The 27,831-nt window shown below is 36.5% G+C and overlaps 4 protein-coding genes across 4 annotated transcripts; 1 reads left to right on the top strand and 3 right to left on the bottom strand.

Annotated features, from left to right (window-relative positions):
* The first annotated feature begins 6,151 nt into the window (after window positions 1-6,151).
* Window positions 6,152-7,556, top strand: LOC133330520 (carboxypeptidase B1-like). Its single transcript, XM_061538960.1, has 3 exons — window positions 6,152-6,231; window positions 6,298-7,182; window positions 7,258-7,556. The coding sequence occupies exons 1-3, from the start codon at window positions 6,161-6,163 to the stop codon at window positions 7,553-7,555; spliced, it is 1,254 nt and encodes a 417-aa protein (XP_061394944.1). The 5' UTR covers window positions 6,152-6,160; the 3' UTR covers window position 7,556.
* Window positions 7,557-13,014: 5,458 nt separating this feature from the next.
* On the bottom strand, window positions 13,015-14,223 carry LOC133330562 (carboxypeptidase B1-like). The gene is made up of 2 exons (XM_061539003.1): window positions 13,394-14,223; window positions 13,015-13,321 (listed from the first exon to the last, which is right to left on the bottom strand). The coding sequence occupies exons 1-2, from the start codon at window positions 14,221-14,223 to the stop codon at window positions 13,015-13,017; spliced, it is 1,137 nt and encodes a 378-aa protein (XP_061394987.1).
* A 5,186-nt stretch (window positions 14,224-19,409) lies between these two features.
* On the bottom strand, window positions 19,410-20,849 carry LOC133330552 (carboxypeptidase B1-like). The gene is made up of 3 exons (XM_061538992.1): window positions 20,770-20,849; window positions 19,793-20,701; window positions 19,410-19,732 (listed from the first exon to the last, which is right to left on the bottom strand). Exons 1-3 carry the CDS (start codon window positions 20,847-20,849, stop codon window positions 19,411-19,413), a joined length of 1,311 nt encoding a protein of 436 aa, XP_061394976.1. The 3' UTR covers window position 19,410.
* Window positions 20,850-24,330: 3,481 nt separating this feature from the next.
* On the bottom strand, window positions 24,331-25,741 carry LOC133330541 (carboxypeptidase B1-like). The gene is made up of 3 exons (XM_061538981.1): window positions 25,659-25,741; window positions 24,689-25,591; window positions 24,331-24,631 (listed from the first exon to the last, which is right to left on the bottom strand). The coding sequence occupies exons 1-3, from the start codon at window positions 25,739-25,741 to the stop codon at window positions 24,331-24,333; spliced, it is 1,287 nt and encodes a 428-aa protein (XP_061394965.1).
* Window positions 25,742-27,831: the final 2,090 nt, after the last annotated feature.

Here is a 27,831-nt window from a genome sequence, read left to right as displayed (position 1 = left end):
CATCGAAATATTCATTTCACCTGTATATATATAAATATTCTACGCTGAAATTTGGTACATTGGGTGTTGATTGAGAGATTTTTCTGGTAGCCCCCATATAACGGTAATTTGTTGTAAAATCTATCCACTAAAATTATAAAAATACGATATCCCCCATATATGGACGTAAGGTTTTTGAACTATAGCCGCATTTAGTACCCCCCCCCTTTTCGGTATTTTGGGGTTCGGAGCGCGTATAATTTAATACATTGAACTATAGCCGCATTTATACTTAGCCCCTGATTGGAGGTTCCAGAAGGAGTGGACCGATATTCCCCATCTTCGAATTTGAACTAAGCTTCGAAGAGATAATAAGATGGGCTAAGTTCGGATGAGATCTAAAATTTCTGAAACGGATTTGGTCCAAAGAAACATGGGGTCTAGAACCAATATTTCGATGAGGCATATTTTCACCGTGTTAAAGTGTATACACCCTCATTAGCCATAAGGCTGTGGGTATAATTATCCTTTAAAAATTTCTAAAATTTGTATTATGGTTTACATAATCCGTTTTTAGAAATTTCGGTATAGGTCCACTTTTTGGTAGGTCCACTTTTTGGTTTGTTCCCTATATTTTCATTTCTAGTTCCTGTCAATATGTCTATGGTGGAGGGTCCCATTTTCATTTCTAGTTCCTGTCAATATATCTATGGTGGAACTTACCGCTTTTTCACTTGTCTATATTGAAATCCTATCCAAAATTTCGACGTAATCGCCCCGAAATGTTGGTCCTAGACCTAGTATACCGATCGTCATATCTCGACTAGCTGAGTCGATCTAGACATGTGTGTCCGTCCGTCCGTTCATGTAGGATGGGTTCGGCCCAATGAAGACCCCTATTGGTTTTGGTAAAGATCAGTTAATATTTAGGTGATGAAATGGACCAAATACTGAATTTTTGTCGGTTTTTCTGGTCGCTCCAGAGGCCGCAGTTATTGCCCAAACATCTCGAATTTTTGCATGGAGAAGGGGATTGGGTCCCTGTTTTGATAAAGATCGGTCAATATTTAGAGGGTCAAATGGACCCTGACTTTTATGTGAAAAATTAAAAAAAACTGTATTGTATGGCGTATATAGGACATAGAGCCGATAGGACATAGAGTTGATAGTATATCCAAGAGGAGTGGTTGGCCTTTAAATTGAAGAGGTGCTGTATTCCTCTAATAGAGCAAGAGGGTGCAACTATCACGAAATGTTGCCTAGGCTCGGAATAAAAATCCGCAGAATGTTAGACTTCCGTGGTAGTTGTGTAGGGTATCGTATGGTCGGCCCCGTTCGACTATACTGCTCCGCTCACTGTTTTTTTTTTTTTTTTAATTTCATCACTCCGCAATTTACCACCCATTACATCTGCTGGTATTTGCGGTTCTTTGATAGTGGTTTCATTTCATTTTAGAGTCGATTTGATTTTACACTTAACGATTTTTCGCACTTAATTAGAAATGAATAAAACACCAATCTCCCCACCAATCACCATTGCAACGCCAACAGCCAACCAACCACTCCTTCATTCCGATAATATTTTGCTCCCTTCAACGATGACTGGGCGCAACATGGCATAGCGACCGACAAGCCTCAAGGACAAGAATGATTTGATTAAAATTGAAGATGAATTTTAATTAAAATCCTTTTTTCCCGCATTTTCTTCTCACATTGGGTGTCAGCATCGTTGCTATTCAGTAGCGGGCTGTCTTTTCTTTTTTTGGTGAAAAGGCATTGCTGCCATTCTTGTGGCAGAAGTTAATGTGGCTGGTAATAAGGCCACCGCCAACACCACCACCAGAATTTACATTAACTGCCAAGTAGAATTTGTTTCAACGGAGGGGGAGTCTTAGATTGTTAGATTGTGTGTACGTTTGGTTGGTTGTGTTCGAATGTCAGCATAGCTTAGTTTAATACACTTTTGTAAACGAGTCGCCCAAAGCCAAAGGACTATTGTAATACTTTTGTGTGATGTTGATGGCTGGCTGGCTGCCTCCACCGCTCTTCCCAGCCCTCCGCCTAATGATGTTCATCGGTATGATTAATAATCAAATTGAAAAGGGATGTTGTAAGGGAAATTAAAGATCTCCTCTCTGGCAATGGCTTATTTTAAAGATATAATCCAGATGTAAGCTTTGGCAGTTTTTGTGGCATGAATTATGAATTAATTTGAAATGTTGAAGGCGTTGCAAAAGGAGGCAGCCAAGTCTGGTGGTGTTTTTAATTGTTCACAAATAAAGTAATTAACTTGTAATTATGGTCAATATACATTTTTTATGTTTTTATTTTATTTTCAATTAAGTGGACAAGAACAATAAAAAATTTTAATTTAATAAAATTAAAATTAAAACAAGTAAACTGGACGGGAATGAAAACATTATATTTTGAAAATTACAAAATTGGAAATTCTTAATTTGGAGTTTTTTTAAAGCAAGGACATTTTTTGCATAGATGTTTCGCACCCCAAGAAAACATAACTATAATGCCAAATTAAAGTAGGTAAGTACCGACCACTGTGAAAAAATATTACCAATTATAAGTTGTCAGTTATCGTTATCATATTATCGGCCAACTTACAGACAAAACGATTAAGTCGATCGATTTATGATAGTGATAACATTCAAACTAGTCTGTGACATGTTCCCATTACTGTCTTTCAGATTTGAAAATTTGATGGTATTAAAACCTAAACTACCGGGGATGTTGTGGTTAGGAAGGCCTTATACTATTCTTGGGAATCCAATATTGATATCAAATCTCCCCATCAAAAAATTATCAATATCGGTCCTATTTTCTATACAGTCCCCATAAAACGGAACCTTCATTTTTTTTTATATTTGGAAGATTTTATAAACGTCTATCAAACAATCAATCAATTCTTCCTACAAAAATTTATAAATATTGGTGGTCATTGTAGCAGAGACCACATATGCAAGTACCACCCAAATTTCGACATTTTGTGGAGTTTGGATGTATGGTTGATATTTAATATTTTTGATTCACATTGAGTAAGCATATTAACACCAAATCAATGTTGGTCCAAAATACAGCGTAGACCCCATATAAATGTACCTACCGTTAGTCTGTTTTCTGAGCACATTTATCAACCGAATCGTCTCTAGGTTGAGTGAAAATAAATCCATTATTTTTTCGGCTGTACCGATAGATTTCCTGTAAAGTATCGACCAAACTGGTTGGAAGGGTGACATTTCGATGTGAGTTACAGGGTGTTAAAAATTTAAGTTCTTTGACAAAGGCGAACATACAAGCCAAAGGACTGAAATTGTGAATGGGGTTCATGGCTCCAATACTGTAACAGCCAGTTATGTGCAATTTTGGTTTCGTAGATTCCGTTCAGGAATTTTTGATGTTAAAGGTGCACCTCGCACAGGTATGCTGTCAGAGTAATATAGCTTTTTGCAGCCCCAAGAGTTTGTAACACCGCAAAATATAGGTCCTAGACCTACCTTTAAGTATACCGGTAATATCTCGACTAGCTGAGTCGATCTGGACATGTGATTCCTTCCGTCCGTCCGTATGTCCATTATAATTTGTAAACACGAAACAGGTCACAGTTATGGACCAATCTTGACGAAATTTTGCCTGTATTGCCATTTCTGGCCAATGAAGACCCTTATTGTTTTTGGTAAAGATCGGATAATATTTAGAGGATGAAATGGACCAAAAACTTTTTTGTCTGTTTTTTTTTTTTTTTTTTGGACGCTCCAGCGGCATCAATTATGGCACGAACGAATTTTTACATGGAGAAGGGGATCGGGCCAAAGAATATGCATGCCTGTCTTGATAAAGATCGGTCAATATTAAGCGGGTAAATGGACCCAGACTTTTGTGGGAAAAAATACAAAATTTGTATTCTATAGCGTATATATTTACCCCTGAAGGACCTAGACCTGAGAAGTTGATAGTATATCCAAGAGGAGTGGCTGACTTTTCAATGGACACCAATTATATTGTTCGTAATTAGAGGTGTTTACATGTTCAGATATTATTTAGTAACCCGTTACCACATTAGAGGGTGGAAATATAGCGCTGATCGTTTTAAAATGTTCCGTTAGGTTTCAGTTAATGTCAAGGACAACGCTTATAATTTTCGGTGATGGTCAGATAATAATATTTGGATGAAGTGGACCGAAAACTTGTTTTTTTTTTTTTTGAGTCGATCTATAGGCCACAATTGAAAGCCGAATATTACAACACAACCCACTGTGAAGAAAATCTGCACAAGTAATTAGAAGAGCTGTACTGAATATTAGTTATATTTGTTGACCTCTAGTCGGTCAAGAGGATGCAAATATCGCCAAGTATTGCCCAAGAACAGAATATAGAACCACACAAAGTTAGATTTTCGTGGAAGTGGCGTAGGGTATCATATGGTCGGTCCCGTCCAACTATACTGCACCGCTCACTGGTTTCTAGTTGTTTTTATTTATATTTTTAAATATGTGCTATATTTTGTATATGTTTTCGGATGTTCCAACTAAATTGACTGTAATATTGCATTACTGGTTCTTAGTGGACAAAAAAGTAAATGTAGATAATTGTAGACATAGGTCCGGGTCCTATAGCCTCATATTTGGTATGGTGACTTAATTCATTACCCTATGCCAAATTTCGTGCAAATCAAAATATATATGGGGACTTTGGTATACCATTCATATTAAATCGGACGAAATTATATATGGGAGCTATATCTAAATCTGGACCGATTTTCAGGAAACTTAACACACATCATTCTAGACCGAAATCATTAGGCTGTACCAAATTTCGTGCAAATCGAAAGATATATAGGGACCATTTACATTAAATCGGACAAATATATATATGCTATATCTAAATCTGAACCGATTTTCTCGAAACTTAAGACTCGTCATTCTAGGCTTAATTCATTACGCTGTGCCAAATTTCGAGCAAATCGAAAGATATCTAAATCTAAACCGATTTTTCCCAATTTCAATAGGGTTCGTCCTTGGGCCAAATGAGTGACCTATGCCAAATGTTATCCAATTCGGATCATAAATGCGACCTGTACTTTGTTTACAATTTAACATGGACAGACAGACGGACGGACATGCATAAATGGACTTAAAAAGTGATTCTATGCATATTCTCAAAAGGAACCATGTGTCTATCTCGTTTCCTTTTGTTGTTTTAAACATATGCACAAAGACATAATACCCTGTAAAAGTTTTCAATTGTTCACCTACTATTAAGGCTGATAAGACTATAGTTTCACTTTTCGCCACTGATCTCTATTAGTTTCCTTAGTTTTCTGTTAGGGATAAAAATATTGTAACCACTCCGTTTCCGAAAATTTGGAATCGATCAAGAAATTTTCGTCCGTCTGTCTAGCTGCTAATGGGCACTATAACCCCTTTGTACGTTACCAAATTTGATCCAAATATAGCACATCCTTATATAACATTCAAACTTAGAAGATGCTAGAATAAAAAAATTATGGGTCCACTCACACAAATTGGTCATACTTTTGAAGAATAATAACCATAAATCTAATTACCCTACTGGTCAGTTAAATTGTCCAAATGTTTTTATTATTTATGTTTATAGTTGAGTTCAACCTAAATTCATTTTTTTTTTTTTTTTTGCTTTCTAAAAATAACAAAAGCACAAATAAAATAGAATCAAAACTAATTGAAAAAAGAAGGGCAGCCTGACCAACGTCATCTCCATAAATTTTTTGTGGACTTTTGGGCTTCATTGCAAAATCTGAAATTTCTTCAAAAATGATCATAAATTTCTAGGAATTTTAAATGTCTCCACATAGAAGATAACTAAAACGAAAAGACGTGTGTCGGGTGGACCTGAACACGTCAGCTGATAAAAAACAAAAGAAATCAAACGATTTGATTTTTTTCACAACCATAAACGATAGCAAATGAAGGGAATTGATTTGTGATATGAAAATACCATGAAGTGTGACCCGGCTGCTACCGTGCGAATACAAAAAAATTATATTTAACTGATAAGAAACTCCATTGGTGGAAAATAGTCCGGGGGAAATTCATTGTGCTATAAAAAGCTGATATCCAACGGCATAGAAAACAATACGACTGTTGTATCAGTCCAGTTCGGAGGGTTTCAATTTCAACCAACTACCACGATGTTCTTAAAAATCGTTTTAAGCGTGCTGTTCTGCAGCATTGCTTTGGCCTCGGCTGAAAGCTATGAGGGGTAAGTTTGAATTGGAAAATAAATTATTTCAGTTTCTTAATTTTTTTTGATCTCCTCTTTTTCCAGCTACAAAATCTACGATGTCAATGCCAACAATGCCTTCGAAAAGGAAGTCTTGTTGCGTCTCTACACCAGTGAACAATATGATTTCTTCGATATGCCCAAGTTGATTGGTAAAACCGCTCGTGTTATGGTCACACCAGAAGATCAAGTCGATTTCGAAACCACTTTGACCAGATTCGGTCTTACCTACACCGTCATCAATGAAAATGTTGCCCAAAGCATTGCCGAGGAGGCTGAGCAAATGAACTATGCTCGTGCTGCTGTTGACGTCACCGGCCGCATTAGCTTCGCTAGCTTCCAACGTTTCGATGCCATCAATGCTTACCTCGATGAATTGGCCAAGGCCTATCCCCAGCGCGTTATTGTCAAAACTTTGGGCAAATCCTATGAAAATCGTGACATGAAAACCATTACCATCACCAATGGTGACGGCAGAGCCAACAAGAAGGTCATCCTCATGGATGCTGGTATTCATGCCCGTGAATGGATTGCTCCTGCTGGTGCTTTGTATGTCATCCATCAATTGGTTGAGAAGTACTCTGAAAACGCTCACTTGTTGAAGGACTACGATTGGGTTATCTTGCCCGTTGTCAATCCCGATGGTTATGAATATACCCACACCAATTCCCGTATGTGGCGTAAGACCCGTCAACCTGTCTCCTCATCCTGCGTTGGTACCGATGCTAACCGCAATTTCGATTTCCACTGGGGAGAGGTTGGCGCCTCCAGCTTGGCTTGCTCCGATACCTTCAAGGGTAAGACTGCTTTCTCTGAACCCGAAACTCGTCTTCTCCGCGATTTGATGCTCTCCTTGACTGGCCGCGCAAAATTCTATTTGACTCTGCACTCTTATGGCAACTATTTGTTGTATCCTTGGGGTTATACTTCGTAAGTGGAACATTTATATTTACGTTCTTTTCCTCCTGGAAAGAAATGTTAAATTCCAAATTTGTCTTTGTCTAGTGAATATCCCGAAAACGTCAAGGACTTGGATGAAGTTGCTCAAGCTGCTGCTACAGCTATCAAATCTGCCACCGGAACCCGTTACACCGTGGGCTCTTCCACCAATGTCTTGTATGCCGCTGCTGGTGGTAGTGATGATTATGCTTTGGCCAAGGCCAAGATCCCAATTGCCATTTGCATGGAATTGCCAGCTGGAGGTACCGGTTTCGATCCCAAACCCGCCCAAATCGAACCTTTTGTCAGCGAAACCTGGTTGGGTATTAAGGCTATGGCTGAGAAGGTTATTGAAAAATATTAAATTGTAACGTAATGAAACGAATAAATTGAATGAGATTATAGAAATAGTAATTTGAGTGAAATTTTGTAATGGGAGAAATTAAGGGATATGCTTTGAGATTTTAAATTGGATCGATCGATTTTCACGTTACATCTGCATTGGTTGCAAAATTATGCAAATCCTGAGATGCGACAATTACATGCAGGTTAGGTCAAAATTTTGTCATATTTTAAAATGTTTCTGCCAAGAAGTTTTTTGCCCTCAAAAAATCCCGAAATTATACATAACTGCCACTTCGATTGGATAATTTATGTGGAACCTTTAACATACCTAAAACCAGTAAGGAAAGTAGTAAAATCACTATGAGTATATTAAACAGGACTATTAACATGAAATTGGATGAAATAAAATATGTCATTCGACTTCAAAAAATATCAATAGGTCATCCGTTGGGATACTATATATTGGAGCTATAAAACGCAACGAAACATGACAGACATTATTCTACGCCCAATTTAGAATGTTATGTCAAATTTCGTGCAAATCGAGGGATATATAGGGTCTTTGGTGCACCATTTACTGTAAATCGGACGAAACTATATGTGGAAGCTATATTTAAATCTGGAGCTCTATCTAAAACTTGGCAGACATCACTATAGGCTCAAGTCAGTACGTTATGCCACATTTGGTGCAAATCAAAAGATATATAGGGACTTTGGTGCACCACTTACATGAAATCGGACGAAATTTTCTCGAAACTTGACAGACATCAATCTAGGCTCAATTCAGTACGTTATGCCAAATTTGGTGCAAATCGAAAGATATATAGGGACTTTGGTGCACCACTTACATGAAATCGGACGAAACTATATAAGGGAGCTATATCTAAATCAGGACCGATTTTCTCGGAACTTGGCAGACATTACTCTAGACTCAATTCAGTACGTTGTGCCAAATTTGGTGCAAATCGAAAATTATATAGGGACTTTCGTGCACCATTTACCTGAAATCGGACGAAACTATATATGGGAGCTATATCTAAATCTGGACCGATTTACACGAAACTTGGCAGACATCACTCTAGCCTAAATTCAGTACGTTATACCAAATTTCGTACAAATCGACAGATATATAGGGTCTTTGGTGCACCATTTACCTTAAATCGGACGAAAATATATATGGGAGTTATATCTAAATCTTAACAGATTTTTCCCAATTTCAATAGGGTTCGTCCTTGGGCCAAACAAATGATCTGTGCCAAATTCCATTCGAATCGGATTATAAATGCGACCTGTACTTTGTTTACAATTTAACACCAACAGACGGACAGACGGACGGACATGCATAAATCGACTTAGATAGTGATTCTATGAATATTCTCAAAAGGAACTATGGGTCTATCTCGTTTCCTTTTGCCTGTTACAAACATATGCACAAAGACATAATACCCTGTACCAGTGTGGTGAAGGGTATAATAAGGCGGGGCATTCACCTGATGCTATTTCAAAACATTGACCAATTTTCTCAAAGACGTTTTACACCTTACAAGCACCAGAAATACCAAATTAGATCCTCGGCTATGACCTTTAACATACTTAACATAGGGTGGAACATTAATTTCGGAGCTATGACAACACTTTCAATTCAACAATTTCTGCAAATATGTTTTTCACATTCTATAAATGCCCGAAATACTCAAAACAGCACCTTCGATTGGAGGATATTAAAACATGAATGCAAAATTATCTACAAGATTTTTTCGCCAAGAAAATGGAAAAATGGTGATATAAAGTCCAAAGAACTATAAGGGGGCGAGACCTTCATATGTGGTGTATGTCGAAATCTAGACCAATATTTTTAATTTTTCGGTACTGTTATATGGTGTCATCAGAGAATCTCCGACTAATAGACATTCCAACCTATGATTGAGGGTAGAATATTGAATTAATAAACATGTACATTTTAAAACGTCATTAAACAAAAACTCAAATTCCACTCCAACCCCTCATTCAAGTATATTAATTTTCTAATTATTTCATTACGAATTGTTTTAATTTTTGTTTACCTAACTTTTGCTTTCAATTAATTGAGAATACCTTCAAGTGAAGTGTTGAACACTTCAATTGTTGTTGGGTTTTTTATGTCTCATTCATTCATGTTTACATTTTGTATTACTTCGAAGTATGTTTTTAAGTCCAACTGTGCCACCGCCTAAGATAAACATTCGCCTATTGTATTTCAATTGTGTTCCAACTGAAAAAGTGTGTCAATTGTTGTTAACTTTTAATTAGATTAACGCTACCAGGTATTATGCGATTAAATTGCAGGAAATAGCAACAAAATAAAGTCAACGGAATTTGTAATGACAACCAGGTCATAGGGTATTTATTTTCCAGCAGAGTGGTAGGGAAGTTGTTGGTAGTCAATATGTTTGGGTGTAATGCCTATGAATATCATAATTTATCGCACCCGCATGTATTTTGTTGTAATTTTAGTCTTGAGGTTATAGCAATTTCATTTTATAGATAACAAATATTCAATACTAGAAAATCAGGGTCATTGCCAAGGAAAACGCATGCTTGCGAAGTTAATTTGAAATTGATAAGGGTAACACGTTGTGGTATTTATTGCAAAACCAACAATGTTTACAAAAATATGTATGTAATCTGAAGGTTATACCGAACTTATATGCGAGGTTTGCCACAAAAAATATTGACAGTGTATATTGCGTGCAGAGTATACTGCAATAATTTAGTTATAGTGATAAGATCGTCCAAAAATTCTTAATATTGACCTAACTGCACCATATACTTACAAGAATATTGCTATATAAATAATATATAATATACTCACCAATTGACCTTCAGATTCAACCTGAAGATCTATTCGATTTCCACATCCCTATAACCAAATTAGGTCTCACCCATACCCTTACCAAATGTGGTACAAATCACTGCCGAAGAGTCAGTACAAGTGAACTACGTCCGTTCTGCTGCTGACACCACCGGCCGCATTGGTTTCGCCAGCTTCCAACGTTTCGATGCCATGTATGCTAACCTCAATGAATTGGCCAAGGTCTAGACCAACAGTGTTATTGTCAAAACTTTTATAAAATCCTATGAAAACCGTGACAGGTCATTACCGTCAACAACGGGAACAGCAAGGCCAACAAAAAGATTTTCCCTCCAGCTGCTGCTATGTATGCCATCCCTTATTGGTTGAACAGTACCCAATTATTGACTGGCGGTTATAGCGACATTATATGCCTGGTTTGTCGAAAAAGAAAAGACCTGATATAAGACGATGCGTATAAAAAATCAAATTTTTGGCAATTTATGCGTTTCTTGATATAAGGGCAAAACGTGTACAGTAAAAATTTTTGTATACAGTCCAAATTATTATTGTTCGAATTGAGCCCTCAGAGAATAATTTAACCTTGAGCATAATTTAAAATGATTATTTCGTTAAAATTGCATTTACTTTATTTGATATCGGACTATTATTCCTATCCACATTTTAGGATAGTTGCATTAAATCTGTGCGCAGAAGATCGTTCTATGGTCACGGAAAAAAATCGTGAAATATGACAGAAGGTGTATTCTAGGGATACGTAGTCGAGCGCAAAAGTCGACTTTTCAATATCAAATCGGAGAAATGATCGAAGTTGACCGGCATTTTAGCAGTCGTGACATCGGCCTGGAGCTAAAAACCGACCATAAAACTTTTTTGAACCATTTACACAAAGCTGCTCGGTGTAAGGGTTCCACGCAAATTAACAGCAGGTGAATCACATTAAACGGTGGCCGAACCAGGACTAACGACAAGGAAGATTCTGCTTTGCATTTGGTGGGATTGGAATGACATTATTTATTATGAGTTGCTTCCATATCGCCGAACGCTAAATTCTGATCTCTACTGTCAACAGTAGAGATCAGACACATATACAGTGACTCACCAGAGATTTGGTTGGGAAATTTTAATGCATCCGCCATACAATCCGGACTTGGCACCAAGCGATTATCATTAAACCCTTCACCACACTGTGGTACAGTGTGATCTGCATATGTTTGTAACAGGCAAAAATAAACGAGATAGACACATGGTTCCTTTTGAGAATATGCATAGAATCACTTTCTAAGTCGATTTATGCATGCCCGTCCGTCTGCCTGTCTGTTGATGTTAAATTGTAAACAAAGTACAGGTCGCACTTTTAATCCGATTTGGCTGAAACCCTATTGAAATTGGGAAAAATCGGTTCAGATTTAGATATAGCTCCCATATATATTTTTGTTCGATTTTTGGTAAATGGTGCACCAAAGACCCTGAAAATCTTTCGATTTGCCCGAATTTTGTCATAGCGTACTGCATTATGTCCAGAATGATGTGTGCCAAGTTTCATGAAAATCGGTTCAGATTTAGATATAGCTCCCATATATAGTTTCGTCCGATTTAAGGTAAATGGGGCACCAAAGTCCCTCTATATCTTTCTATTTGTACGAAATTTGACATAACGTACTGAATTGAGCCTAGAATGATGTCTGTTTAGTTTCATGAAAATCGGCCCAAATTTCGATATAGCTTCCATATAGAGTTTCGTCCGATTTCATGCAAATGGTGCACCAAAGTCCCTATATATCTTCCCATTTGCACGAAATTTGGCATGACGTATTGAATTGAGCCTAGAGCGATGTCTGCCAAGTTTCGTGAAAATCGGTTCAGATATATATTTTTTCGTCCGATATATATTTTTTCGTCCGATTTAATTTAAATAATGTGCCAAAGTTCTTATGTTGCATAACGTACTGAATTTAGTCCAGAAGTTTGTGTGCCAAGTTTCGTAATATATCTGTTGATATCTAATCGGTCAAGAGAGTGCGAATATCACGAAATACTACCCAGGCTCGAAATATAACATTTTATCGATATAACCATGTTAAACTCATCACAAAGATAGCATCTGTTGGGATCTGTAATTTTGTATTTTGATTTCTTTGCTTCCTAGCACGAATTGTTCCACATAGGTTCATGTTCGGATAAGATTTGGCAAATTTCAAATTTAAACGCGTTATTCTCTATACCATACAATGGATCGATATTTTGATGGGTTTATGTTTATTTCCAACCGGGAGGAGTCGGTGTTTACATTTCGAACCGATTAGAATTTAAAATATAACAATTTGTCATTCCAAATTCATTCACCGCATTTTCGTTATTTTTGAACGATTTTTTAGTATATATTTTGAATTAGTCCCATACAAAGGTACCGCCCTATTTCGGTTTTTCAGAACCTCGCCATTTTTGTTTTCATTCTCCTATATTTGGCTACAACTTCTGCTAGTTTTCGAAAATGTGCAACAGTATACTAATTGAACTGTAATGTATAATATAATTTAATTAAATTTTACGTACAATTTGAATATTATTTAAAAACATAACAAAATTTCCAATTTTTTATTACAATATCTTATTAATACTTTTATTTAAACCAAAGGATATTTCTCGATAACTTTCAAGCCCATGGCACGAATACCCACCCAGGTCTCCTTGACCAAACTGTCGATCATCTCAACTGGTGGATCAAAACCCGTTGAACCAGCTGTTGGTAATTCCATTGTGAAGGAAATGGGGAAGCCGGCATTGAAGGCATAATCATCACTGGCACCAGCAGCTATATACAAAACATTTGTCGATGAGCCCACGGTGTATTCACGACCAGTGGCATTTTTAATGGCATCAGCACCGGCTGTGGCAACTTCGTGTAAATCTGGCCATGTTTCGGGAAGATCACTACAAATATTACAAAACAAATCTAGCTTAGATCTATATCATTATTATATAGTTATATCTTTTTAAACTTACGAAGTCCAACCCCATGGATAAAGTAACAAACTGCCACTTGAATGTAACGTCAAATACATTTGTCCCTTTTTCTTATATGTTTGAATCAAATCCCTTACAACTCTTGCTTCGGGTTCTGAAAATGGGTTGGGTCCAGCAAAGGTATTCGAACAGGGATCTGAAGAGGCACCGCCAGCCATCCACTTGAAATCAAAATTTCTGTTTGGATCGGTACCGTAACAAATGCCACCTTGATGGAACAATGGTTTACGTGTTTTACGCCACATTCTTGTTTCGGCCGACTGCTGAGAATATTCATAACCATCAGCATTAACTACAGGCAATATAACCCAATCATAATCCTCCAGCAGATCGCGATTTTCTTCGAAATTCTCTACCAATTGTTCGATGGCATAAATTGCAGCTGCTGGCGAAATCCATTCACGGGCATGGAAACCACCATCGACCAAGATGACATTCTTATCGTTGCGACCATCACCGTTGGTAATAATCAAAGCTTTCAAATCACGTTCCTCAAAGGATAAGCCGACTTTACGTAAAAATACGCGCTGGGGATAAGTTCTGGCCAATGATTCCAAATATGCATTGATGACAGCGTGACTGTAGTATTGATTGGTACCCAAACGACCCTGGCCCTTGTAGGGGAACAACTTTTGCATAGCACGATTTTGTTCGAAATTTTTACGCACCGTCGCTCCGACATCTTCATCTTGCAGTTCGAAGGTAATACCGTTTTGTTGTAAAGTTGTTTTGAACTCCTCCAAGTAGTCTGGATTTACAATGTACTTATTGGGATGGACAAATTCGTAGGCGTCTTCGTTCAAGGTCATTTGTACGAACATATCACGTTGTTGTTTTGTCCATGGTGCGGATAGCCGATATAGTTTGTAACTGTTTAAAGCACACACACACATAAACAAATTAGTAAGAATACAGAAATAAACGTCAATTAAATTGACCAGTAAAACAATTGGTTTATGATCTACTATCTAAAATGCTATGAAAATATTTATGATCATCGGAATTAAATGTCTGATAGGGAACTTTATGTATGGGTGTGAGAGATTGTGTTTCTAAAAAAAATCAGTTTTGAGAACAACCATTGGCGTCTTGTAAAAGTGCACGGTTATCAAGACACCAATTCAATTTTTGTATTTCCGAAGTGCTGATATTTTTGAAAAGGATCAAGCTTTTTATAACAAAAACTACAAGTCGTTTAGGGTAGATATTTTTATAGACACAAAAAATTGTCGATATTATTCTGCACACAAAAACAAATTGGTGACTTCAGGACCGATTTTTAAACAATCAGGTTCGATTTTTTCTAGCGAATAAAATTACAGACACTCGTAATGGTTATTTCTATTGGAAACGATTTGCAAACCCTCCGGACTGATTCTTATCTATAGAAATTTGTTTAAAGATCCGATTTTTTTATGAATCTGTTCATAGCAGCTGTAAACCGAATTTTATAGATAATTAAATTCTCAGGAACCTTCTATATAGAACAATATCCATATTGGAAGCCCTCACAGGATCTCAGGTCCATTTTTATGTCGAAAAAATAATAACTGAACCACAGGTCCGTTTTGTTTTTAAATCCGAAAAATGTTGAGGACATTATTTCCAATCATTTTTCTTTAGAATTCCCAGCACCTAATGGGGTTCGATTAATTTCAGTTTAGAAACAAATTTCTTTAGGAACAAAATATATAGAACCTTGTGGGACATCAAGTCCATTTTTTATTTATTTATTTTATTTTTTGCTGTAGGAAAAAAATTCTACCACCTCATGAGGTTCAATTTTTTTCTATAGAAGAAAACTCTGTGGACATCAGGCCTGATTTGTTTAAAAAAACACAGCAAACTGGGAATTTTTTTCTATAGGAAAATACCAGAGGACATCGGATTGAATTAGTTTATGTTGGAAAATCCATGGAGATTATCTGGTCCATCTATTTAATAGATAAAGGAAGTCTTGGAAATCGTCTATGATTAGAATGCAAGAGTTCTTCTGGAGAAAAGCCTTTGTCGGAACTTTACCGAAAAAGGTTCGGAAGAACCCATTCAGTCAGAAAACTACTTCAAACAAACAAAATTTGTAGAATTACCTCCAGAATATGGAAAACTCATCGTTCTCTGAAGACGTTCTATAAAGGAAATATAACCTGATGATTATTTTAAAGGAGAGAGTTGTTCCGAAAACCTATTATATATACCGTACCCAGACTTTTTAAGCCTCGAATACATCAAAAGTTCTTCTATTCGTAGAATCCAATGTAGAGGACTATAATATAAAATCCAATATGGTCATCTCAAATATCATTTAATGAAATATTTTCTATCGGATCCGTTTGTTTTCATACGATTGTGTATCCTTTTTCGTCCAAAAAAAAAAAAAAAAAACACTTTACACATCAACACCAACAATCACTGTCGATCAATCTTACCCATCGTAATTAGTCGCCTCTGCAGTTATTACAATTAAACAAATAATAGCTGTCGCTACTCCTGCTGCTACTCGAGTGGCAGACATTATATTCTTCCTTCTTTCCCCAAACACTGTCAAAAATCAACTGTCAAATATTGTTGAAGCGTTGTAAAGATTTCTTAATTTCATAGCAATGAATGTCGAACACACACAAACACGTTTATCATAATCTTATCGCCAGCAATGATAAATAATTGCTAATCAATACAATTGAAGGAAACCCAATTCGAAATAATTATTAGCTGATAATGATCGCATGTCCGGTACAATGTTAGAATGGGCAATTTCAAATAAAAAAATACTAAAAAAAGTATTTCACCCCAACCTATTGTAGAAAATTGTATACCATTGACGTTGAACTATAAATATATTTATCAATGTACAAAACTAAAGATTATTATTTGACCGTAGTCTGGTTGGATTTTACACTACCGATTTGAGATCAAAATTTATGATCTCCTTGGAGAGGTGTGGTTTGTGTGTGTTTATACAATTCTCCTCACTATGTGTGGAAAGTTTGTCGAGACGTATGCCGTCTAATAATCTGTCCCATATATCGGCAAGAGATTCAGAGATTAATTTTAGTGCGATTGCACTTCAATTTTATTGTTTACCGTCCGGCATTCTATTCTACTGTACAGTTTAGCCTCGATTGAATGACAACCAGAATGACGAAAAATTTGATAAAAATGTCAAAAATTTAGGGTTGTTATCATAAGTTGCGAATACATTTAGGATAGTTGGTGCTGTAAAATACATATAATATTACCCATTATATGTATTTCAATGGTACTATTGCATTTTGCCAAATAGGTGGCTATATTGGTCAATTTGACTTTACTGGTTACACAAGACTCTTTGGAGGAAAAAATTTCAATATAGTGCAACGTTTTGATCTCAGTGTCTGTTCACCATTCCGATTTCTGGGAGTGTAAAAGATCATCTCCTGACATAAATTTATGAAAATAGGTTCATGTCAAATTTAAATATTTTAATATCATACCTTTTTGGTCGTTTGTTGTCAATTCGATTTGGACGATTAAAATTTATTTAAATGTTTACCTGAGTCCAGTCGACTCATAGTCACCAATGATAACTTGTTCTTTATTATTCCCACTTGTTCTTTATTTGAAGATTCGTTATAGTGAAGTTCAACTGTATTATAGGTGATATCGGAAATACTATGTTTTGTTTTTGTAATATGACCCATAATCAGAGTGAAATTCTATGTGCATAATTGTAAGGAGATCCCAATATTGCAATCTCCTTATTTGGGACGTTTCTCTGTGAATGTATAGCTCTTTGGTTTGTGGTCAAAAATAGGCGAGTTTCCAAAAAACATTTTTCAAACGTACGCCATTTTGTTAACTTTTGAGCGAAGCCAATAATCCTAGTTGATGCGAGAGCCAGACATGTGCTCATTCTATAACCGTTGGAATTTTCGGATTACGATGCTCCAGTGAGGAGTTATCATGCCATTACCAAAAATAAGGAGTTTTCTTTAATCTCAAAAAAACAACAAAACAATAACAAAACCAGTGAGCGGAGCAGTATAGTCGGACGGGGCCGACCATATGATACCCTACACAACTACCACGGAACTCTAACTTTTGCGTATGTTTATTTCGAGCCTGGTCAATATTTCGTGATATTTGCACCCTCTTGACCGATCAGAGATCAACAGCACATCTTCCTTACATTGACATATTTTCCGAATATCCCAATATTCAGTACAGCCCTTCTAATTACTTTTCCAGATCCCTTCACCGTGGGTTGTGTTGTGATGTTCGGCTTGTGGCCTATAAATTGACTCGAAAAAACACAAACAATTTAGTTTTCGGTCCACTTCATTCCTAAATTTTAATCTGATCATCACCGAAAATTATAGGCATTGTCCTTGACCATACCTGGATCCTCAAGGATAAACCATTACCGCCCTCTAGTGTGGAAATGGTTTATTAAATAATATTTAAATACGTAAGCAGCTGTAAATATTTAAGTGTAACTCCCACATCCGAGTACATACAACAATATAATTGGTATCAATTTAAAGGCCAACAACTCCTCTTGGATATACTATCAAGAGGGTCTTTGTCCTTCAAGGGTAAATATATATGTCAAAGAATACAAATTTTGTCATTTTTCACACAAAAGTATGGGTCCATTTGACCCGCTAAATATTGGCCGATCTTTATCAAAACAGGCATGCTTATCCTTTGGTCCGATCCCCTTCTCGCGAAGTTTAGGCAAAAATAAAGTGTTTGGTCCATCTCATCCCCTAAATATTAACCGATCTATTCAAAAAACAATAGGAGTCTTCATTGGACAGAACACATCCTACATGCAAAATTTCGTGAAGATTGGTCCATAACTGGGGCCTGCATCGTGTTTACAAATTATAATGGACAGAAGGACGGACGGACACACATGTCTAGATCGATTCGGGGTCGGGATATGACGATCAGTATACTTAAAGGTGGGTCTGGGACCAATATTTCGCGGCGTTAGAAACTCTTGGGGCGCTGCAAAAAACTATAATACCCTGACAACATAGTTGTGTAGGGTATAAATATATATGTATATGCAAAGTTACAAACCATAACAAGCATTGGTATTGATTTACCAGCCCATTGAAAATCTTGAAAATTTTAAATCGAGAATGGGGGGTTCCCTTAACTGAAATTTGGAATTCCGGTTTCTTCGTGTGTAAGAAACTTATTTGCAGAAAATTTTGAAATTTAAGGCTCGCATCCATTTTTTGGTATGAAGATCACAGGTAAGTGTTCCAACATTGATGTCTGTCGCTCGAAGGTTGTCAAAAAGAAACTGTTGCGTCACATGGTAAATTGTGTGCTAGTACGTTTTTATATACTCTTAGATAATTAAATACCACTAAGGTCGGAATATTACACTGGGAAATTTTAATTAGCAAGCGGGACCTCTGTATGTATTTAAAAACATTGAACATTTTCCGGGAAAACGTATATTCTTTACAAAGAACCTAGACTGCTATAATCTTCAACATACCTACAGTATGCGGGCAATGTCAATGCATGGACTTCATTTTCTGCACAGATGTATGCCAGCCTCCAAAACCCCGAAATGCCAAATTACAGCCTTTTGGGTTGGAAAATACGGCCACAAGCCTCAAAATACCGAATATTGGAGGTTACCGTTATATTAGAGTTGTACAGAAACGTAGACCGATATACCACATTTGGAAAACAAAGAAACCTAGGAGTGGCATAATTAAAAATATTCACATTTTCATTACTATCCCTTGTCATACACAAATTATTCCATCACTGCAGTTCAACCACCAATAACAATCCAATAAACCATACGAAAATCTGATCAGACCAATTCGTTTATCAGTCAATGTCTCCTTCTGCAAAATCAATCATTCAATTATCTGTTAAATCATCAACACATTAACCATTCACACCTTTTTAATTAAAAGAAACAGATTTTGATTTTTGTAAATTTTAATTAAAAAGAAAACAATTAACCATAACTGTTAATTAATTTACAAAAAATCAGGCCTTTCGGTGGGATATTTCTCAACAACTTTTTTAGCCATGGCACGAATACCAATCCAAGTCTCCTTGACATATGGATCAATTTTCGAGGCTGGAGGATCGAAACCGGTAAGACCACCTCCTGGTAATTCCATGGTAATGGAAATGGGGAAACCAGCATAGAAAGCATAATCATCACTAGCACCAGCGGCAATATACAAAACATTGGTGGCAGAACCAACACTATAAACAGTACCGGTAGCCTCGTAGATGGCATCACCACCAGCACGAGCCACTTCATCCAAATCGGGCCAGGTGTCGGGTAAATCACTTTAATAAGAAAAAAATGAAATTAGTACTAAATTACACAAATCGTTAAGCGGAACTTACGAAGTCCATCCCCAAGGATACAGCAAATAATTGCCATATGAGTGAATGGTCAAATACATGACACCACGTCCCCTCAACGAATGCATTAAATCACGCACAATAATAGTTTCATTCTCCGAGAAAGCTTTAGGTCCAGCATAGGTATCAACACAGGGATTATTCGATGCACCCTCTTCATTCCAATGGAAACCAAAGTTACGATTTGGATCAGCACCATAACAAGTTTTACCCGCAAATGTATAGGGTTGACGGGTCTTACGCCACATACGTGCCAATGTTCCCGTCTGGGTATGCTCATAACCATCTGGATTGACCATGGGCAAAATAACCCAATCATAATCGGCAAGTAGTTCAGCATTCTCTTCGAAATTTTCAACCAATTGTTCGATGACATAGAGAACGGCGGCTGGTGAAATCCATTCACGGGCGTGGAAACCGCCATCCATGAAGATGACATTCTTCATTTTACGGCCATCACCATTGGTAATGGTTATGGTTTTCATGTCACGTCCCTCATAGGATTTTCCAACTTGTTGTACAACAACACGTTCAGGATAACGTTCGGCCAAATCCTCAATATAGGCATTGATTTCAGCATGAGAATAATAACGTTCGGTGCTCAAGCGGCCCTTGCCACTGAATGGAGCCAAATTGCGCTTTAGTTTGCTCAATTGGAATTCACGCTCAATGGTCTTGCCCACGTTTTCATTGAGCACGCGGTATGATAAATTCAGCGAGTCCAAAGATGTCAGGAAATTCTCCTCTTCATTGGGGTTGACCATAACACGGGCTACATGATTGGGAATTTTCTTCAGAGCCAGGAAATCATAGAACTCTTCATATTTCGAGATGTCAAACAAGAAGTCCAGTTGTTCTTGGGTTTGGGGAACAACTTCGAAGATTTTGTAACTGAAATTTAAAATTGTTAGCATTTGATTCCTTATATACCTCATAGTTAAAACATCAGCAAAACTTACCCATCATAAGCAATTCCGCTTGCACTGCTAAGAGCCACAATGGCTCCTAGGGCCACAACCAATAACGTAGATCGCAACATCTCCAGTGGTCCGTTTCTAACGGACAATGCTTTACAACTGCCTTCACCTTCACCCTAACCACCAACACTACATATTCTGCTGAAAAAGTAACGCCTGCCAAATTTCAAAGTTATCTAATCGTATATTAATTCTTAATGGGTCATAAATTATATAGATTTTTTTATAAAATAATCAAATCTAATCATAATTTAAGTCGATTTTTTTTTTAAATTTTCATTTGAAAATCTTATTGAAATATTTATAAAATGAATTATGTCCAAAAATCCATTGAAGAACACATTTGCTATATACCATTGGGAAATCGATTAATTTGAAATTTTATGGCAATTTAAAAACGTCACAGATTTAAATCGAGGCAGTGGAATATATAGGAGTGTGGGGGAATAATGGGAATTAAGAAGGGCTATATTTCATGTTTCTTATTTCGAAAAACAATTTTCTGAAGTCATACTTAGAAGGTCTATATAATTCCATTAGAACATCATTTAATAGAAGACTTTTCCAAAAGACATCTTCTTCTTATAAAAGACTTATTTTGTCTATATAAAATCTTTAAAAGATTTTGAGTCTGTAGAAGCCATTAGAAGATTTTGTAGAAGACCCTATAGAAGCTCTTTTATATAAAAGTCTTCGATCTATCGACAACCATTGGAAGACTTTTTAAAGATCTTCTGTATATAGAGTTCTTTTATCTACAAAAGACCTCATAGTCTTCTGGATAAGAATCGTCTTTATAAGTTCGTTTGCATTCAGACCTCGAAGTCCTTTAAACGGTTATCTACCTAATGAAGACAGAAGACCTATCACCAGAAGATATTAAAAGTATTCTACCTAAGAAGGTCTTCTGAGTGTAGTAGATCTTGTGTCTACAGAAAACCTTTAGAAATTATTCTGCCTATAGTAGGCTTCAAGAATTTGTTCTGTTCTGTGTAGCGATCTTGAATGTCTTCTATTTAAAGACATGCTTTATATCTTTTCTATCTATAAAGGACTTTATGAAGTCTACTATATACCTTAAGAAACTGAAGACCTCTGAGAACACTTGCCAAGTGCGCTTAGGGCCTTCAACATATCGAAAGTGGACCGGGACCTTTATATTAGAACATGGTTATATGAAAATATGGGCCCATATTTAACATTTTCTGAAAATATGTGTTTCATACTCCAAAGACCAAAAATGTCCACTTACAGACCTTTCAATTGCAAAATCCGGCTAAAAACTTTAAAATTATAAAAATTCGCCAAGACCTTCTATGGCAAAACGTCAATATATATTGAACATTTTTATTTAAGATTTTTTTTAACAACCAAGAACTTGGAATGACAATTTATTTGAAAACAGGTGAGCGGAACAGTATAGTCGGACGGGGCCGACCATATAATACCCTACACAACTTCCACGAAAATCTAATTTTGCATTATTTGCACCCTCTTGAAACCCGACTAAAGGTCAACAAATATTACAAATATTCAGTAGACGAGGGCTGTACTTGTCCAGATTCTCTTTACCGTGACTTATGTTATGATGTTGGGCTTTCAATTGTGGCCTATAGATGGTCTCAAATTCAACAATTCAAAATGTTCTTGTATTTTTTCAAAGATATTTCCCAGTATTTTTTTCGACAAAGTGCATTAAAGTAACATGAAACTTAATTCTAGGTATATAATGTGAAAGAATAAAATATTCTACGTCAAAATCCACTTCAAGTCTCAGAATAAACTATATATTTATATTCAACAGTTTAAAAAAATTAAATAATAATAATAATAAATAAATAACACAAAAGGTTAAGTTTTCAGTCCACTTCATCCCAAAATTATTATCTGATCATCATTGGAAATTATAGGCGTTGTCCTTGACCATAACTGGAATTTCATGGAAATTTTCAAAGCTATCAGCGCTATATTTCCGCCCTCTAGTGTGGTATTGGGTTACTAAATAATGTCTGAATACGTAAGCACCTGTAAATATTTAGATGTAACTCCCACATCTGAGTACATACGACCATGTAATTGGTATAAATTTAAAGGTCAACCACTCCTCTTGAACACACTATCAATTTTTTGGGTCTAGGTCCTTCAGGGGCAAACATATACGCCATAGAATACAAATTTTGTTAATTTTCACACAAAAGTCAGGGTCCATTTGAACCGCTAAATATTGAACGATCTTTATCAAAACAGACATGCTTATTCTTTGGCCCGATCCCCTTCTCCATGCAAAAAATCGCGGTGTTTGGGCCATAATTGCGGCCTCTGGAGCGACCAGAAAACCCGACAAAAATAAAGTTTTTGGTCCATTTCATCCCCTAAATATTAACCGATCTTTTCTAAAAGCAATAGGGGTCTTCATTGGCCTGAATCCACTCTACATGCAAAATTTCGCGAAGATTGGTCCATAACTGTGGCCTGCATCGTGTTTACAAATTATAATGGACGGACGGACACACATGTCTAGATCGACTCAGCTAGTCGAGATATGACGATCGGTATACTTAAGGGTGGGTCTAGGACCAATATTTCGCGGCGTTACAAACTTTTGGGGCTGCACAAAGCTATAATACCCTGACAACATAGTTGTGTAGGGTATAATTAGATATGTCCTCCTTTATCATGTCTGTCTCAAAATAACAACGTCTACTAGGCCAAGAATATTAAAATGCACCTACATATATATTTTCTTCGAGGAAGTTTTTTTGCCCACCATGAACTTCGAATACCAACAGAAATACACCAACGACCGTCAAAATACTTGAATTTAATCGAAACCTTTAGAATGGTTATGGACCTATATATCCAAATTCCAAAAATCTGAAATTCTAAAATATAGCTTCTTCAGATGGAAATGCGGCTATAACTGTCATAATTCCGGAAATGAGGTGGTACATTTATTTTGGGATAAACTGTCTTAAATATTGCAACTTCTAATATTATTTCAACACAATGATGGATTCGTGATATAAAGGTTTGTAGCTATCATGTAAAATGCCGAGTTTAGACACCGAGTGTATTAAACCAGCGCAATTTCAGACACTCTGAAGTTGGAATAAATATATCCTTCTATCTGTCTGTCTGACTGGCAGATGTGCACATCCAGATATTAAGTCTATAGGTACAATCCTTTTGGAATATTCATACCTCCCCAACTAACAAGATTTAATCACTTTTGAGTCGATTTAAGCATGTCTATGTATTTTTGTACACTACTCATTCTGTTCGCCCAAGGACGAACCGTATTCGTGATTTTTCAGATTTAAATATAACGCCAATACATAATTCTGTCCAAAGTCACTTGCATAAAAATCCAAAGTTTATTTCAATCAGACACAATTTTAAATAGCGTACTGAACTGGGTCTCGTAGGTCCGTCCGAATTTGATATTCCTTACCACTGCATTTTTCTTTGATAATTTATTTTTATAAAAAAAAAAATAATAATAAAAACATATATAAAATTTATTTCGTATTAAAAATAACTCTTTCAATATTTCTCAATCACAGTTTCGGCCATGGCGCGCACCCCAATCCATGTTTCAGTTACAAATCCTTCAATCTGTCTTGGTGGTGGATCAAATCCCGAGAAACCGCCAGCCGGCATTTCAATACACAAACTGACTGGGACATTAATAGCGGCCAGAGCATAATCACTTGAATCACCCGATGTGGGGTAAATAACTTTATAGGTATTACCATAAGTGTAACTGGTACCGGTGGTCAAGACAATGGCCATGGCACCCGCATCTGCAACATCCATCATTTCGTAAAAGTTTTCGGGTAATTCACTAGCAAACAAAATTTCATTATCAAAAGAAAATAAAAAATATAATCCCCTTACTCACTTGGTGTGACCCCATGGCAATAGAATATAATTACCATAAGAGTGCAGAGTCAAATACCACATCAAACGTCCACGATAGGTACGCATTATATCACGCACCACTTGGGTTTCGGGTTCCGAAAAAGCCTTCTCTCCTCGATAGAGTTCATCACACGGGTCAGAGGAGGCACCTTCTTCAAAATCCCAATAATGACCAAAATTACGATTGGGATCTGTGCCAAAGCATTCTTCGCCATCTTCATTCACCACATAATTGGGTTTTCGAGTTTTACGCCAATAACGATACTCTTCGTGCGTATACTCATAGCCATCCGCATTGACAACGGGTAGAATAACCCAATCGTATTCCTCCAGTAAATGTTTATTATTTTCGTAATTCTCTATCAGTTCACTCATAATATGCAAGGCCATGGCGGGTGTTATCCATTCGCGGGCATGCATGGCGGCATCAACAAATATCACCTTCTTATCGTTGCGTTTATCGCCATTGGTAATGGTAATCACTTTCAGCGGACGTCTTTCGTAGGACCAGCCAAAGGTTTTCACATACACACGAGAGGGATATAGTTGGGCTAATACTTCCATATGGGTATTGATTTCATCGTGGCGATAATAACGTTCGAATACTTTTAAAGGATATTCGGGAGGGGTGTTACGTAAATGTTCCTGGCGCTCTTTCAGTATCAGCTGGGAAACATCATCATGAGCCAATGTGAAATTTAACTGCAATCCTTCCAAGGCCATTTTCAACATGTCATTTAATTGGGGTGGTATTAGAATTTTCGTAATATCCTCAGGACGTCGTGCTAGATTGAGGAAATCATATTTTCTATTCGCCTTACTCAGTTTGTAAAGGTTGTGCAATTGATTTTCATTTTCGGCATAAACATTGTAAATTTTATAACTACAAAGAGGAGTTTTGTTTGTTATTTATTTGTTTATTTATTTACTATTCTTTTTGATGAACTTACTCTTTATAGAGTTCATAGGATTCCCCAAGGGTTGCACCTATAACTAAAAGTGCCAGATGCAGATAGTAATTTTTCCACCACATAATCGTGTCAAAGTTTCCATTAAAACTAATTCTTTTCGGCGTAATTTCGGTAGCAAGTAGCCACCTTTTTTGGTCGAGTCTTAATCGATTTATCATTTTATGAGGATCATAATTGTTGCGATATTCAGTTATAGATATACTTTATGATATAAGTTTCCAGATCATAATTATTATTATTCACTTTTGTAAATTACTTTCTATTTAATATTCTTGAAATGTAGCGCACTTTTAGGCGTTTCGTAATTGAAAATCTGAATAGAATCGTAAACAAGTAAAAAATGCGTTAAGATTGGCCGAACATACCTTTGGGTACTCTATAACATGAGGTGGTTCTTCAATAAAAAACCAGTAAGGAAAGTAGTAAAGTCGGACGGGGCCGACTATATGATACCCTTCACCACTATGGGTATATTAAACGAATGCATCCTAACAGAAGCGCCATTAACATGAAATTGGATGTGAACCGACTTAGATCAATCCATAAACATGCCATTCGTTTGTTAAATGTGAATCTACCTAGATCTATCCATAAACATATCATTCGTTTGTTACAATGGTACAAAAGTATGTAAATCGACTTCAAACAAATATAAATAGGTCATCCATTGGACTATGCCTGTACTTCTAGAAAACGCAACAATTCTATGCTCAATTTTGTACGTTGTGCAAAATTTGATGTACGTTACGACAAATCTGGTGGTAATCGAAAGATATATAGGGACTTTGGAGCACCATTTACATGAAATCGGACGAAACTATATAGGGGAGCCATATCTAAGTCTGGACCGATTTTCTCGAAAATTGGCAGACATCACTCTAGGCTCAATTCTGTACGTTATGCCAAATTTCGTGCAAATCGAAGGATATATAAGGACTTTGGTGCACCATTTACATGAAATCGAACGAAACTATATATGGGATCTATATCTAAATCTGGACCGATTTTCACGAAACTTGGCAGACATCACTCTAGGCTCAATTCAGTACGTTATGCAAAATTTCGTGCAAATCGAAAGATATATAGGGACTTTGGTGCACCATTTACATCAAATCGGACGAACCTATATATGGGATCTATATCTAAAACTGAACCGATTTTCAAGAAACTTAACACACATCATTCTAGACCTAATTCATATCGCTATGCCAATTTTTATGCAAATCGAAAGATAGATAGGGACTTTGGTACACCATTTACCTTAAATCGGACGAAGATATATTTGGGAGCTATATCTAAATCTGAACCGATTTTTCCCAATTTCAATAGAGTTGGTCCTTAGGCCAATTAAGTGACCTGTGCACAATTTCATCCAAATCGAAAGATATATAGGAACTTTGGTACACCATTTACCTTAAATCGGACGAAGATATATTTGGGAGCTATATCTAAATCTTAACCGATTTTCATGAAACTTAACACACATCATTCTAGACCTAATTCATTACGCTGTACCAAATTTCGTGCAAATCCAAAGATATATAGGGACTTTGGTACACCATTTACCTTAAATCGGACGAAAATATATATGGGACCTATATCTAAATCTGAACCGATTTTTCCCAATTTCAATAGAGATCGTCCTTAGGCCAATTAAGTGACCTGTGTCAAATTTCATTCAAATCGGATCATAAATGCGACTTGTACTTTGTTAACAAAAATACATGGACGTACGGACAGACGGACATGCATAAATCGACTCAGAAAGTGATTCTATGCATATTCTCAAAAGGAACTATGGGTCTATCTCGTTTCCTTTTGCCTGTTACAAACATATGAACAAAGACATAATACCCTGTACCACACTGTGGTGAAGGGTATAAATACTTATTTGCTGAAAATGTTTTTCCAAAATACCGAATTATATTGCCGAGCATTATTTTAATCTGATCCGATGCAAGCCATTTTTAGACTCATTTTATGTCAATCGAACAAATATCGGACAAAAATATATGTGTAGATACATGAACCGATTTAATTAAAACTTGACAGCTATCATTCTAGATCAGCATGGTAATAGACAATTTCATGTAAATCGAATCTGTACCGATTCTTATCAATTTCAATAGGGTTCGTCCTTCAAATGAACTGA

The sequence above is a fragment of the Musca vetustissima genome, unplaced genomic scaffold (assembly GCF_032173495.1).
Source record: "Musca vetustissima isolate MV318-11 ecotype Yass unplaced genomic scaffold, APGP_CSIRO_Mvet_v1 utg2123, whole genome shotgun sequence".
In the NCBI taxonomy this organism is placed as follows: domain Eukaryota; kingdom Metazoa; phylum Arthropoda; class Insecta; order Diptera; family Muscidae; genus Musca; species Musca vetustissima.
The sequence above is the reverse complement of the archived record's forward strand: the minus strand, read 5'-3'. Positions and strand labels throughout refer to the sequence as shown.

Bases quoted from the DNA above. Each gene is read 5' to 3' on its own strand.
- LOC133330520 (XM_061538960.1), top strand. From the start codon at position 6,161: ATGTTCTTAAAAATCGTTTTAAGCGTGCTGTTCTGCAGCATTGCTTTG. The intron at 6,232-6,297 runs GTAAGTTTGAAT...CTCTTTTTCCAG, and splicing joins TCGGCTGAAAGCTATGAGGG to CTACAAAATCTACGATGTCA. The intron at 7,183-7,257 runs GTAAGTGGAACA...GTCTTTGTCTAG, and splicing joins TATCCTTGGGGTTATACTTC to TGAATATCCCGAAAACGTCA.
- LOC133330562 (XM_061539003.1), bottom strand. From the start codon at position 14,223: ATGACCTTGAACGAAGACGCCTACGAATTTGTCCATCCCAATAAGTAC. The intron at 13,322-13,393 runs GTAAGTTTAAAA...TAATATTTGTAG, and splicing joins TATCCATGGGGTTGGACTTC to TGATCTTCCCGAAACATGGC.
- LOC133330552 (XM_061538992.1), bottom strand. From the start codon at position 20,849: ATGTTGCGATCTACGTTATTGGTTGTGGCCCTAGGAGCCATTGTGGCT. The intron at 20,702-20,769 runs GTAAGTTTTGCT...TTTAAATTTCAG, and splicing joins AGCGGAATTGCTTATGATGG to TTACAAAATCTTCGAAGTTG. The intron at 19,733-19,792 runs GTAAGTTCCGCT...TTCTTATTAAAG, and splicing joins TATCCTTGGGGATGGACTTC to TGATTTACCCGACACCTGGC.
- LOC133330541 (XM_061538981.1), bottom strand. From the start codon at position 25,741: ATGTGGTGGAAAAATTACTATCTGCATCTGGCACTTTTAGTTATAGGT. The intron at 25,592-25,658 runs GTAAGTTCATCA...TCCTCTTTGTAG, and splicing joins TCCTATGAACTCTATAAAGA to TTATAAAATTTACAATGTTT. The intron at 24,632-24,688 runs GTGAGTAAGGGG...TTTGTTTGCTAG, and splicing joins TTGCCATGGGGTCACACCAA to TGAATTACCCGAAAACTTTT.